This window comes from Mustela putorius, unplaced genomic scaffold (assembly GCF_011764305.1).
Source record: "Mustela putorius furo isolate JIRA1106 unplaced genomic scaffold, ASM1176430v1.1 tig00003927_pilon_pilon_pilon, whole genome shotgun sequence".
Lineage (NCBI taxonomy): Eukaryota > Metazoa > Chordata > Mammalia > Carnivora > Mustelidae > Mustela > Mustela putorius.
Window position 1 is genome coordinate 1,312,545 of NW_025422072.1, and position 15,247 is coordinate 1,327,791.

Here is a 15,247-nt window from a genome sequence, read left to right on the forward strand (position 1 = left end):
AAAACAACAATGCTTATTCATGCATGTTAAAGAGAAAGTTAGCAGAAGAGAATTAAACCTATTTAAGTAACCAGGTTATAATTACCAACTGAATTACTCCTTTGAAAAAATGTAATATTTAACATCTAAATTTAATTTGATGAAAGGTAAGAATTTAATTCAGTAAACTATCATTAAAACAAAGTAATATTCAAGGAAATTAATTTTAACTGAAAATCAGTATTTCAAAAAAATATTTCAAAGAATTCTACTTAGCAAAGGTCTTATAGTCCTATCATTTGCAGTTTATTAATTGTTCTTCATGACCTTGGAATCAAGACAGTATGAGATGAAAAACACCAGTGAATCAATGTACATGTATTTATCCTAAACATCTACTACAAACAAGAAACTGTTAGAAATACAAAGAAACATAGACTTGGTCCGCACCTGACTGATGCATAATCTCAGGAAACACTACGTATCTGTGTTAGGTAAGAAAATTTATCTAAAAAACAATTAAACAATAATACAAAGTAGAAAGTAATAATATCAAACATAGAGCAATGTTGCCAGAATTTTGAGGAAGGGAAAAGTTGTCATTAGTTGAGATATTAGAGGGGTTTCATGCAAAAAGGTAGAATGAGTAAGCTTTAGGTAAGAGGTGGAGAAAGGAAAGGACATTCTTACAACTCTTTGAAGGTAAAGATTGCTTTAATAAATGACAGTGAAAGAACTAGTATGTACCTGCACTGTACACTTGAAGTAGATGTTCCTTGTATATGTAATTTATGCCTTGGTTAGGTCAATTTTTAAAATTTCAACAACTATCAAGGATGGTCCCTTTACTGATGATCCCTCTATCATGCTTCCATACTCTCACAATCAAATACATTCAAAGCCAAGTTGCCATAATTATTTTCCTAATGCCTTTTAAAAAGCGAACGTTCTCTCTCCCTCTAGTTTGCCTAAGCACATCTATCTTGCACATCACTGCCAAAATAATCTTCCAAAAGAACCTTTCTGAATTAGGTCCACCTCTACAGACTTTGGAATCTTACCCACAGCCTTTCCTCCAAAAAAACCAATCAAGATGGATTTTAAGGTTCTCTAAAATTTGAGCTCAATCTACCATGCTGGTCTTATTTTTCACTTCTCTTAATACATAGATATACATCTTTCTTCAAATATTTTTTCTATAGAGGTACTATTTTTCTAAATATACTTTGTCTATTTTCAGTTTCTATACCTGTCCTCAAGGTATTCCTTCCAAATGATATATTCTTGCCTTTCACCTTAATCCTACCTACAACTCAAAATCTACCTCAAATGTTTATACTTAAGCATCAACTCTTTTCTGAAAGCCCTTCCGGTATGATCTCTCCATTCTCTAAACTTTCACTAAAATCTGATTGTCCGTGAAAACTAAAAACATTTTTCTTTATGTCATTCATAAGAGAATACTAGTCCTTGAGGAGTTCCCCTGATCTATACCCATAGATACATAACAGACTAAAAACAGGACAAGCTTTGCGCAGTGGCAGTATCATAGCCAATGAGGTTTATCCGAGGCGCGATTATTGCTAATTAAAATTTATACAGGACAATATAAAAGGACATGCTTAGTACACATTTTCATTCAAAAATTACTTAACAAAAGAATGATTATTCGCATTTTGTAAATATCCCAAAAGACATTCATATGTAAGACTACAAAATAAGAAGGTAATCTTAATGGATTTTTTTAAAGAATGAATTTTACCTTTTCAGTTGTAAGAGGTTTTGTGGGCTTTTCTGGCTCCTTTTCTTTCTTTTTCTCTTCCTTTTTTTTTTCCTTTTCTTTCTAAAACACAGACCATAGTTTTGATAAGTTTACTTTGTTAAAAATGTCAGCTCTTAGGACATTTTTATTTTATTAGTTTGAGTCATTATTTGAGGAAGTGTTCAGTGATGACAATATCCAGTGATATTGAAATACAAAAGTAAACAGCAAATTCAAATTCATATTGTCATTGAACTTACATGTTGGTAACACAACAAAGAATATCTTTTCTTTAAAAAATTTAAGACAGGTGAAATGATTTGGAACTTCTTTGAAATTTCAGAATTCGTTTTAAACAAATGAGACCTCTACTCAATAAATTCTCACTGTATCTTTACATCAGGTTAGGCTTCCTAATAGCAACCACAATGTTGAGATTTGAATAAGAAGGAAAAGTAAACTGACTGCTAAAAGAGAATTCCTTATCACACAGATGAAGACAGATTACAACATGTGAACATGAGGCAAAAGGGAAAAAAATACCTTAATTTTAAAAAATATCACAAAACAGGGGGCACCTGTGTGGCTCAGTTTGTTAAGCACCAATTCTTGATTTCAGCTCAGGTCATGATCTCATGGGTCATATGATCAAGCCCCATGCTCGGCCGGAAGTCTGCCTGAATATTCTCTCCCTCTGTCCCCTCCTGCCACTTGCACGCTCCCCTTCTCTTTTTAATAAATAAATAATTAAATAAATAAATCACAAAACATGCTTAGTGTACTACATAATGCTGTGATTTTTTAAAGAACAAATACAATAATTTTCTCATAAAAAAATGTTAAGGATATGCCTAGTATCAAAGCAAACTGATTAGTGGATTTAATCCAATCCAATCTAGGTAAACTGTACTGGTACTATGATGTCCACAATTTGCATTTCCAAGAAGAATAAAGCAGGGTATATATAACATTAAAAAACTTAAGGGCCACAAACATGCCAAAAAAAGAAAAATGAAATAAAAGATTAAACCATGAGCATTTATAAGACATTTAAGGTAAGAGATACCTAGAAACCTAGAAGTGAATCACTACTACAAATGAGTATTAATTAGTACCTTAGTTTCCTAGCAGCAAATGGGAAAAGATAAACTGATGAACCCAGGAAAGGCAGAATAATAAACACACAAAACTTAGTCAAAATGCCTATGGGTTTGTTTGTACCTGTGTCTTTCAATGGTATTTGACACAACCTCTCTCAACAGTAAATAATTATTTATGATTGAGAAAAGACAACACTGGCAATTCCGAGGCTGTAACAAAAGGCATAAAATAAAAGTTCTTATGGGCGAAACACTGTGATAATCACCTTCCCTTTTAGCTTAATTTATATAATAAGTGTCTGAAAAAAATGTCATCATAGTCGTTCTACAAATGAAGGGGAAAAAAAAGAAATCTTAGGAAAGCAAGGAGAAAGCCACACAGCTTATCAGTGGGAGAACCGAGGGAAGACAGACCCAAACTCTCAAGTCACTACTCATTGTCATCCAGTGCAGCACTGGTATTTATTATTATTCTTTCATACAACAACGGTTAATATTTACTGAACCCTTACTATGCGCAAGATGCTGTCTTTACTCACCGAATCCTCAAAACAACTTTATAAGTAACCTTATCCCATTTACTAAGTGAAGAATAAATGAAATCCGCACCTCTACCTCTGAAACCAATAATACATTATATGTTAATTAAATTTAAAAAAATAAATAAACCCAAAGTTAATATAAAAAATGAAATGTGCACAAATCCTTTACATATTATGGAATGTTTTCTAGATATTATTTAATCAAATTTGGTGAGGAAGGCAATGTGATTAAACATGCTCACTAATACACTGGGGATGAACTGTTCTACACCCTCAAAGAACAATTAATTTCTCAAGGAAGGCACTATTCTGAGAGCAAAGAAGAAGCTTCTCTTTCTAATCACTATGACTGGGAGGCACATATAACATCAGCAAAAATGAATTAGATTATATAGCTGGATTTAATAAAGAGCACAATTTGGTGCTCTTCATCACTGGAATGTCAGTTGCTAAAATATGGCTGTCATCTAATCTGATTATGGCAAGGGTATTACAACACAAGCTTTGAAGTAACATTAAAAACATTGGCTCTAAATTCAGGTCATATAGTTTGATCCACAGATGACTACCATCTCTAGAATCAAAAGCTGCTAAGAGATCAGAATACTGTGAGAACCTAATTTGTTTTAAACTATTTTCTCAGCAAGAACAAAATACAGCTGTGTTTGGCATTCTAAAATAGTTCCGGAAACTTGGTTGCTATATATACGAATGATATAGCGAAACAGACCTTCTGTATAAAAAAACAAAAAACAGGGGTGTCTGGGGGCGCCTGGGTGGCTCAGTGGTTTGGGCTGCTGCCTTCGGCTCGGGTCATGATCTCAGGGTCCTGGGATCAAGCCCCGCATCGGGCTCCCTGCTCCGCAGGAAGCCTGCTTCCCTCTCTCTCTCTCTCTCTGCCTGCCTCTCTGCCTACTTGTGATCTCTGTCAAATAAATAAATAAAATCTTAAAAAAAACAAAACAAAAAACAGGGGTGTCTGGGTAGCTCAGTGGGTTAAGGCCTCTGCCTTCAGCTCAGGTCATGATCTCAGGGTCCTGGGATCAAGCCCCACATCGGGCTTTTGCTCAGCAGGGAGCCAGCTTCCTCCTCCCTCTCTGCCTCTCTGCCTACTTGTGATCTCTGTCAATAAAAAACAAAACAAAACAAAACAAACAAACAAAAAACAATAAAAAACACCAAAAACCAAAAAATCCCAAAACTGGAATAAATGTCCAGCTTCTGTAAGATAGAGAAAAACATGTTTTTGGTTCATTATACTCAAATTATACTTGAGTGATGTGATTAAAGGTCTTCAAAAAATTTTTATTATGTACTTCTACCTTAAAAAGTTGTGAGCATATATATTCTATCATGCATATATATTTCTTTATAAAGTATATATAACACTATATTATGCACATTATAAAACATATATAATAGAAATTTTGAAAGGATTACATTAAAAAAACACATATAGACATCATAAATGAACTACCTCAGGCTTCTAATATTTAAAGCTTTTCAATAAAGACATCAGACTTTGGAGATCACTGAATTAGATCAATGCCTTTCTTTTAAAAGACTGAAGTATAATGTACACATAACACATAATTTCAGGTATACAAAATGATTCAATACTTATATAACACTGCGAAATGATCACCACCATGAGTGTAGTTTCCTCCTGTCACCATACAAAGTTTTTTAAGTGAAATACAGTACGGTTGCTCTAGTCACCATGCTATACATTACTACACATAACCAATAAGACCAACAGTAGGGAGCTTACCATGTATGTTTTTTTCTAGTAGTTCTATGACTTCAAATCTTGCCTTAAGTCTTCAATACATACTGAGTTTATTTTTGTATATAGAATAAGATACTGGTCCAGTTTTCCCAAACCATCTATTGAAGAGACTGTCCTTTCTCCCCTGTACATTCTTGCCTCCTCTGGCATAAATTAACTGACCATATATATGTGGGTTTAATTCTATGCTCTCTATTCTGTTGTAGTAATCTGTTTTTATGCCAATACTATACTGTCTTGATTACCATACCTTTGTAATATAGTTTGGAATCAAGGAATGTGATGCCTTCAGCTTTGTTCTTTCTCAAGATCCCTTTGGCTATTCAGGATCTTTCGTGGTTCCACACAAATTTTAGAGACGTATGTTCTATTTTTGTGAAAAATGTGACTGGGATTTTGATAACAATTGCACTGAATCTACAAACTGCATTGGGTAATACATTTTAACAACATTAATTATTCCAATCAATGAACATATAATATTTTCCATTTATTTGTGTCTTGTTTCATTCATCAGTATCTTGCACTTTCCAGTGTAGACGTCTTCCACCTCCTTGGCTAAACTTCTTCTTAGGTGTTTTATTCTTTTTTTTTCTTAAAAGATTTTATTTATTTATTTGACAGAGAGAGATCACAGGTAGGAAGAGAGGCAGGCAGAGAGAAAGAGGAGGAAGCAGGCTCCCTGCTGAGCAGAGAGCCCGATGTGGGACTCGATCCCAGGACCCTGAGATCATGACCCGAGCCGAAGGCAGCGGCTTACCCCACTGAGCCACCCAGGCGCCCCTGTTTTATTCTTTTTGATGTGATTGTAAATGAGATTGTTTTCTTAATTTCTCCTTCTAACCATCTATTGCTAGTGTATAGAGAGAACATATATTTGTATACTGATTTTGCATCCTGCAACTTTAATGAAGTTGATTCTTAGCTCTCACAGCTTTTTTTCTAAAGATTTTATTTATTCATTTTAGAAAGCGAGAACATGCGTGTGCACATGTGTGTGCAGGCAGAGGTAGGGAGAGAGGGAGGGAGAGAGAGAGAGAGAATCCCAAGTAGACCCTGTGCTGAGCACAGAGCCTGACAGGGAGCTTGATCCCAGGATCCTGAGATCATGACCTGAGCTGAAATCAAGAGTTGGGCACTCAACCAGCTGAGCCACCCAGCTTCCCCTAAGATGTTTTCCTTTATAGCAGAACTTAGAGTCTTGAAAATTCATTGTCACTGTTTTGCAAATCTGTTTGGTCCTTGGTACCCTTTTTCTCATGCGGACTTTGGGGCTACTGTTGTACAAAGAACATTACCCATTCCATTTCCCACCTCTGACAGCTAAGGAAACAAGTTCCCAGAGAGAAATTTGTGAGAGTCTTGGTGTCATCAGATGTGGGACTAGACTGAAAGCCTGTCCAGTTCTCTTTCCACTAGGCTTTTTCCATGCCACTTGTTATTCTCACAGCTTTTTGGTGGAGCTTCAGGGACTTCTATATATAAAATCACGTTGTCCACAAATAATAACGATTTTGTTTCTTCCTAATTTGGAAGCATTTTTATCTTTTTCCCACCTAACTAGTCCAGCTAGAATTTCCAATACTATGCTGAATAGAAGTGGTGAGAGTGGGCATCCTTGTCTTGTTCCTGACCTTAGAGGAAAAGCTTTTAGCTTTTCATCATTGAGTATGATGTTAGCTGTGGGGTTTGTCATATATGACCTTTGTTATGTTGAGGTACATTTCCTCCATTCTTGCTTTGATGAGTTTTTATCATAAAGGATTTTGAACTTTGTCAAAGGCTTTTTTTGGCATCTGTCGAGATTATCATGATTTTTATCCTTAATTTTTTAATACTGTAGATTGTGTTGATTGATTTGCAAAAGTTTAGCCCTCTTCACATACCTTCAATAAATCCCATCTGGTCATGGTGTGTGTTTTGGATCTTTTCATCTATGTTTATCAGGGATACTGGCCTGTAGTTTTCTTTTTATTTTTTTTTAATTGTGTTATGTTAGTCACCATATAATACATCATTAGTTTTTGATGTAGTGTTCCAAGATTCATTGTTTATGTATAACACCCAGCACTCCACGCAATACCACCATCAGGCTCACCCATCCCCTCATATCCCTCCCCTCTAAAACCCTCAGTTTGTTTCTCAGAGTTCACAGTCTCTCATGCTTTGTCTCCCCCTCCGATTTCCAACCCCTGCACTTTTCCTTTCCTTCGCCTAATGTTCTCCATGTTATTCCTTATGTTCCAAAAGTAAGTGAAACCATATGATAATTGACTTTCTCTGCTTGACTTATTTCACTCAGCATAATCTCCTCCAGTCCCATCCATGTTGATACAAAAGTTGGGTATTCATCCTTTCTGATGGTTGAATAATATTCCATGGTATATATGGACCACATCTTCTTTATCCATTCATCTGTTGAGGGGCATCTTGGCTCTTTCCAGTTTGGCTATTGTAGATATTGCTGCTATGAACATTGGGTACATATGACCCTTCTTTTCATTACATCTGTATGTTTGGGGTAAATACCTAGTAGTGCAATGCCAGGTCATAGGGTAGCTTTATTTTTAATGTTTTTCAGTGGCTGCATCAACTTGCATTCCCACCAACAGTATAAGAGGGTTCCCCTTTCTCCACATCCTCTCCAACATCTGTTGCCTTGTTAATTTTTGCCATTCTAACTGGTAAGGTGGTATCTCAATGTGGTTTTGAATTTCCCTGATGGCTAATGATGATGGACATTTTTTCATGTGTCTGCTAGCCATTTGTATCTCTTCTTTGGAGAAGTGACTGTACATGTCTTCTGCCCATTTTTTGAGTTGATTATCTGTTTTTTGGGGGTGTTAAGTTTTACATATTTTACACCTAACAGACTGAGTCTTCCAGGTGCCCCTACTCTGATTCTTTTTTATATTTCTATCTTTTCAATGAATTTCTCAGTGAGTTCATCCATTTTTCTCTCCAGTTTAGTGATCATCTTTATGACTATTACTTTGAACCCTTTATCAGGTAGATTGCTTAACTCCTTTTAGTTCTTTTTCTGAAATTTGGTCTTATCCTTTCACTCAGAACACATTCTTCTGTCTCCCTGGTTTGTCTGACTGCTTTTATACATGAAGTAGGTCAGCTACATCTCCCCGTCTTAAAGGTAGTGGCGTTATGAAGAAAGTTATCTTGTGGGGCCCAGAAACACAAGCTCCCTGGTCACTAGAAACAAGTAGTCCTCTGTATGGGCTGCATGCGCCCTCCTGCTGTGACTGGGCCATTAGTTCCAGGGGCATGCTGGTGGGTGGAGCTGGCTCCAATGCCTGGCTGTTATTACTGTGGGAACACTGCAAGGATGGAGCTGGCCTCAGCCCAACTGGTGAAGAGGCCTGGCTATGGTTGCTGCAGACATGCTGGTGGGGGCAGCTGGCCATCAAAATGGCTGGCTGCAAGGCCTAGCCACACCTGTTGCAGGCATGCTGGTATGCAGGGCTGGCCCCCATTTTACGGGGCACGAGTCACTTTGGAGTAGTGTCTGTCCCAGCCAAGGCTTCCCATCCGGTGGGGGAAGTGGGTAGAAGTTGCTTTGGGTGGGGCACTGGTCCCGACAGAGGTTGCCTGCCAGGTTGTGGTGGGATAGCAGACACTTTGAAGGGTGCCTGCAGGGGTAGGCTAATCTGCAGGGGAACATGAAACGGGGTGAATGGTTGCTAGTGAGGCTGATGGGAAGTGTGTCAAAAAAAGTGTCTGCCAGAACTGGGTCAGCTAAAGGAGGGCAAAAAAGTGGTACCCTCCAGTACTGTGTTCCCTGGAGAGAGTTCCTACAGATCCCTGCCCCTCTGGCACACACCCTAATATTATTCAATCTCCTTCATGCATGTTCCAGGCACTTTTACAACTGCGACCTCTGTTCTGGGTCTCCAAGCAAGTAAAACGGTTTATGGGCCCTTTAAATACAGGGTCTTCATTCCCTCCAGGGTCTTGCCCTCATAGAGTTAAGCTCCTTTGATGTGCAAAGCCAGATGTTACAGAGGCTTTAACTTCCCAGTGTGGATATCCCCAGGGCAAGGGGAGCCCAATATGGGGCTTGAACACCCCTCACTTCTCAGGGAGGACCTCTATACCTTGACATTTCTCCCACTTATGCTTTACTGTGCTAGGGGTTCATTTCCCAATCTGACCATGTCTATGTCCCTCCTATTCTTCTTGACACTGCTTTTTTTTTTTTTAAATTAACATACAATGTATTATTTGCTTCAGGGGCACAGGTCTGTGAATCATCAGTCTTACACAATTCACAGCACTCACCATAGCACACACCTTCCCCAATGTCCATAACCCTGCCACCCTATCCCTCCCTCGCCACCCCCACAGCAACCTTCAGTTTGTTTCCTAAGATTAAGAGTCTCTTATGGTTTGTCTTCCTCCCCAGTCCCATCTTGTTTCATTTTTTTCCCTACCTACTCCCCACCAACCACCCCCCTGCCTCTCAAATTCCTCATATCAGAGGGATATGATAACTGTCTTTCTCTGATTGACTTATTTCTCTTAGCATAATACCCTCTAGTTCTATCCACAGCATTACAAATGGCAAGATTTCATTTTTTGATAATTGCATAGTATTGCAGTCTGTGTGTGTGTGTGTGTGTGTGTGTGTGTGTGTGTGTGTGACATCTTTATCCATTCATCTGTTGATGGACATCTAGGTTCTTTCCATACTTTGATATTGCTTTTTAAAATATCTTTAGTTGTTAAATATCTAAGAACTGTTCTGCTAGTCTTCAGGTTCTTCTCAGAGAGTTGCTTTACATATAGTTCCAGCCTTGGTATCTCCAGGAGGTGAGCTCACGTTCTTCCTATGCCACCATCTTCCCATGAGTCTATCTTTAGCTTTTAACATTTTAATTATGGGATGTGTTGGCATGGATCTCTTTGGGTTCACCTTTTATTTGGAACTCCCTGGGCTTCCTGGATCTGTGTAACTGTTTCCGTCCCCAGGTTAGGAAAGTTTTCATCCATTATTTCTTCAAATAGGTTTTTGTCCCTTCTGCTCACCCCCTTCTGCAGCTCCTATAATATGACTGTCACTCAGCTGTGAATGTTACTGATGTTGTCCCATAGGTCTCTTAGGTTATCTTTGTTTTAAAACAAAACAAAACAAAACTTTTTTTTTTTTTTTTTTTAAAAACCCTGCTGCTGTTTGGGTTAGTTCCACTGCCCCGTCTGCCAGGTCACTGATCTGATTTCTGCTTCATCTTGTTTATTACTGATTCTCTCTAGCATATTTTTCTAGTTCAGTCATTGTATTCTTCAGCTCTGTGTCTTCCATTTGATATTTTCTTATATTTTCTATCTCTGTTGAAATTGTCTTCATCCATTCTTTTCCCAAGATCAATGAGCATCTTTATGACTATTACTTTGAATTCTTTATCAGGTAAATTACTTATCTCCATTAAGGTTTTTCCTTCTAGGATGTTATCTTATTCTTTCATTTGGATCATATTTCTGTCTCCTCATTTTGCCTAATTCTCTGTTTGTTTCTGTGTATTAGGCAAAATAGTGATCTCTCCTACTACTGAAGGAATGGCCAGAGGAAGACTGAGAGTTTGTTTCATTCAGTCAACTGTCTGTGTAGTGCCCTGGAGGTAGCAGCCTGCCACAATTGTCTCCAACTGTTTCAGTCCCAAGAGGCCCAGAAATGCAAGGCCCACTATCCACCAGAGCCAGACATACAAGCCCGATGTGAAATACTTGCATTTCCTGCCTTTAGCAGAGTCAGAGGGGAGCACCAGCCCAGGAAGAGCCAGGCCATCCAGTTTGGCAGTGTGGGACTATGGGGGTACAGAGAAGCAAGGCAAGCAGCATTAGCAAGATAGAAGTAGTGCAAAAATGGTGTCTCCTAGCACCTGTCTTCTGAGAGATATCCAAATGACCCCTGTCCCTCTGGCAGACACTTTAAACTCAGACAATTAATCTCCTTTACATATAGTCTATAAAATTTTTAACTTGCTCCTTTTGTACTAGGTTGCAGGACAAGTTAGTCACGTTCATATGCCCTTTAAGAGTAGAGTCTTACTTTCCTACAGCTTTTTGGGTATCCTTGAAATGAAACCCACTGACGTCCAAAGCCAATTGTTTTGGGGGCTCATTTCTCCAATGCAGGTCCCAAGGGTTGGGGTATCTAACGTGGCTTGCTCCTCAGAGATAAGCTCCGTATTTGTAAGATCACTCTCACTGGTGGATCACAGCACCAGGCATGGGTTTGGTGAGTCTGTGTCTCAATGTGTCCTTTTTGTCTTTTGTTGTGAAGGAGGTGTTCAGCTAGTTTTCACATCTTTTGTAGAAAAAAACTGTTCTATGTGTAGTTATAGATTTGGTTTGTCCATGGGAGAAGGGGAGCTTTGGGTCTTTCTATGCCACCATCTTGAATAATCAATGTCCACTCCTTTCTAAGACTTGCAGGCAGGAATCACACAGTACAAAAGTGTGTTAAGGGTTTCCACCCTTTTTCTCACAGGAAAGCAGAGTTCCAGGGCAAATTCTGAAAAGGAAAACTTTGCCTTTGACATTCTTCCACGTTCTCACAGTAACATCCACACTCCTAGAATGCTGCTTTCCTGGGCCTGTGTGTTGACCTAAGATACCTACAACATTCTAACCATGTACTCCATGCTCCATAACTGTCCCCTACAGACTCCTCATGAAGACCCTTTGCTCTGCTAACTCTTAAGTCCAATGTATCCAGTTTTCCATTCTCATGACTCTCTCTTTATCACTCAACACACTTCCCCTGGGCTGCCTTGTAATCTCAATTCTTCTTTCAATCCCTCTCTCTCAACATGCCCCCCAACAGCCCCCAGTCTGGATCTGTCCTCTGGGCTATACACATGTAATATCCAACCACCTACTAGATACCTGGATGTCCCACAGTCATAGTCAACTTTTAATTCATCCCTCCCTGCCTTCCTTTGTTCTCCTCAAACCTGTTCCTCACCATCAGCCTATACCCTTTTCTCCCAGGATAGCTCCATCATGTACTGAGATGCTCAAGCCAGACACTGGAAGTCATCAACACGTCCCAAACCACTGTCACAATCCACCGATTACTAAATCCCACAGATTCAGTCTTCTCAAAATCTCTTCAAACTACACTCTCCTTTTTATCTCTCTGCTTCCATTTTAGCAACTGCTCCCATCATGTTGGTCATAGATTAAAGCAGCAGGTTCTCAAGCTTTTTCACACCCATCAGTATGTAATTATTGTCCACCGAGATAGGAAGCCATGTGATGACAAGAAAATCAGATCCTGTTACCCTTCTTACCCTTAAAAACTCATCATTAAAAGTACCAGGTCCTTCAGAGTAAAGACCAAAATCCTTCAGAAGGCTCAGAAATAGGCTGTCCTCTCACTTCTCTCCCTATGTTCTAGTCATCTCATCCCCTTGCAAATACCCACAGGTTTCTTTGGTTTTTGTTGTTGTTGTTGTTGTTTATAAGATGCTTTCTCTGCTTAGAATACATCTTAATCCTTATAGCTACTATTTATTAAGAACTTAAGATATACTGGGGTGCCTGGGTGGATCAGTTGGTTAAGTGTCCAACTCATGATTTCTGCTTAGGTCGTGATCTCAGTCAGGGAAACAAGATAAGCCCAGTGTTGGGTTTTGCTTGGGATTCTCTCTTTCTCCCTCTGCCCCTCTCCCACTCCCCACTTTTTAAGAGAGTATGCTCTCTTAAAAAAAAAAAAAAATTAAGATGTATCAAAAGCATGCCTTCTATATTAAATACCAGCACAATGAGTAAATGTCAATCACAGCACACACTGTTTGGCATTAGAAACCTCTGCAGAGTTACCTGTTTTCCTCCATTACAAACCCCTGTCATTCTCTCCAACCACCCCTACCACAAACATATTCTAGTGACTATAACTGATAATTCTATATTCATAAATCTTTATTATGTGTATCAGTATGACTGCTACTATCCCTTGACAATAATTTTCTTTGAATGCTTATAACAACAAAATCTTCTTAAGAAAACATTTCAGTCAAAGACTTTTCTAATGTATCAAAGAATTCAATAGCAAATATAAAACAATTCCCATAAATATAAACTAGTGAGGGAGACAACGACAGAAAATTGCTTCTTAAATGTTAAGATATATCTATAGTACCGATAAATCCATCTTCTGAAACTAAACAGATCAAAGCCCTTTAATCCTACTTGCAGCATAAGAAAACATTTTTAGACTGCTATATTTAATATATTTAATACTGGAGACCATTCAAATTATACCACTCCCAAATTACAGCACACTGTAAGAGAAGTTCATTTACTACTGAACACTACATTATGTAGCTGTCTAGAACACTACCATACCTCCAATTTGTTTTTCTCAACAGCAGCTTGTAGAGAAGGAGAGGATACCAAAGGCTGAAGAGGAGCATCAGAGGAAGAAATCTGTGAATGCAGATGAAAAGTCAGAAGAAGAAAGAGAAAAGAGGATAATCAGAACTGACAGGCACAGGAAAAAACCAAAACCCATACATTTCTGAGATATAAAAGCACTTAGAAGTATGTTAACTAAAAAAAATTTTAAAAAAAAGTATTAAGTGGAGAGCATTGCTTTTTTTAAATTCCCACATGCAATTTCTAAAAATAAAAGTATTTATTACAGAATAGTGTGTGATTTAAAATAGGATTCACTATGATATAAAATTTAAAATGTACTCAGGTAAGATCATCCCAAAAGAATCTGAAAAATAAGCTTCTTTTTAAAATTTTTTTCTCTTTTTTTTAAGGATTTATTTATTTATTTGACAGACAGAGATCACAAGTAGGCAGAGAGGCAGGCAGAGAGAGAGGAGGAAGCAGGCTCCCCAATGAGCAGAGAGCCCGATGCGGGGCTCGATCCCAGGACTCCGGGATCATGACCTGAGCCAAAGGCAGAGGCTTTAACCCACTGAGCCATCCAGGCGCCCCTGAAAAATAAGCTTCTTGTACGGTAAAATTTTACTCAATATTACTACTGAAATACTAATGCTCTAAAGCATAAAGACACATTGTTTCAAGTAGCAGGAGAGCATAAATGAATTTTTGTTTTTACTTGTATTATCTATTTTAAGAATGGAAAATAAAACTGTGCTGAAATAGTAAAAAAGTCAAGTAAGTTTTAATCAGCTGTTTAAGGAAGAAAAAAAAAAGTCTGGGAAGAAGAAGTGAGTTAATGCAATACAAAACTGAGCCGCAGGACTTATCAAAAAGCAATATATACACTTCCTTAAGATCAGTATGTACAAACACCATTTCCAGTGCGGTATTTGCTGAATTTCCCCAAAGCATTATGTGACAGTTATATATGCACCAGAGGCAATTTATATATGAAAATGGGTTTCATCTAAGAACCTTTTCACACATCTTCCTATCCAATTTCTACATGCATAGTTGATCACTCTAATGGAAGCATTATCTTCCTGCTTTCTTTACTGCCAAAATATAACTGAAATATGTTTACAAAATGCACAGTACATCTTTGGAGCCATAAAACTGACATCTGTATATACTGCCCTATCATATCATAGAGGCAAGAGTGCTCTAAGGAACTGTTCAAAATGAAAGGTGCTATTATACAAAGGTCAAATGTACGTAATGTCAAAATAACATTGCAAGATGAGTCCTCATTTAATCTGCTTGTTACTAAGTTAGTTACGGTTTTAATTCTTGAATCACAACCCAAGATCATAAACTTCTGGGTGTTGTGTTTTTTTTTTTTAAGCTTCGACACTACTTGTTGACTCTGTTATAATTGTGAAAATTAGCCATTTATTGACCACTAATGTAAGTTACACATGAAAAAGAAGATTTTAAAAGAAAAACTGCACCTTAAACCCTGGCTTCAAAATTGCTTTATCCTACTGGACACTTACTTGCTAAAGATCTTTAATTGCCACTTTATGAAGAAAATAAGAGACAAAGCAGCACACAATTTCACTTAAGATGATAACCTGTATCATAAAGACCTCTCTGCCCAAGCTCATGTTAATAGCTGAACATAAAATATAAATGAGAAATGGGTATATCAAGCATGTAG

General features: G+C 37.9%; 1 protein-coding gene and 1 non-coding gene across 8 annotated transcripts in view; one reads left to right on the top strand and one right to left on the bottom strand.

Annotated features, from left to right (window-relative positions):
* The window catches only part of SMAP1 (small ArfGAP 1), a 173,160-nt gene that overhangs the window by 77,882 nt on the left and 80,031 nt on the right, over positions 1 to 15,247 (bottom strand). For 4 of the 7 annotated variants that reach the window (XM_004769306.3, XM_013044189.2, XM_013044191.2 and 1 more), the window contains 2 exons: positions 13,537 to 13,617; positions 1,742 to 1,822 (listed from right to left, as the gene is read on the bottom strand). The exons of 1 other annotated variant lie outside the window; for it this stretch is intronic. In XM_004769306.3, coding sequence (XP_004769363.1) covers positions 1,742 to 1,822; positions 13,537 to 13,617 — 162 coding nt within the window. The remainder of the gene's footprint in view (positions 1 to 1,741; positions 1,823 to 13,536; positions 13,618 to 15,247) is intronic. 2 more of the 7 variants (XM_004769307.3, XM_013044190.2) reach the window with 1 other exon arrangement.
* LOC123388948 lies at positions 1,506 to 1,650 on the top strand. The gene has a single exon (XR_006603459.1). It is a non-coding gene; the product is annotated as a U4 spliceosomal RNA (small nuclear RNA).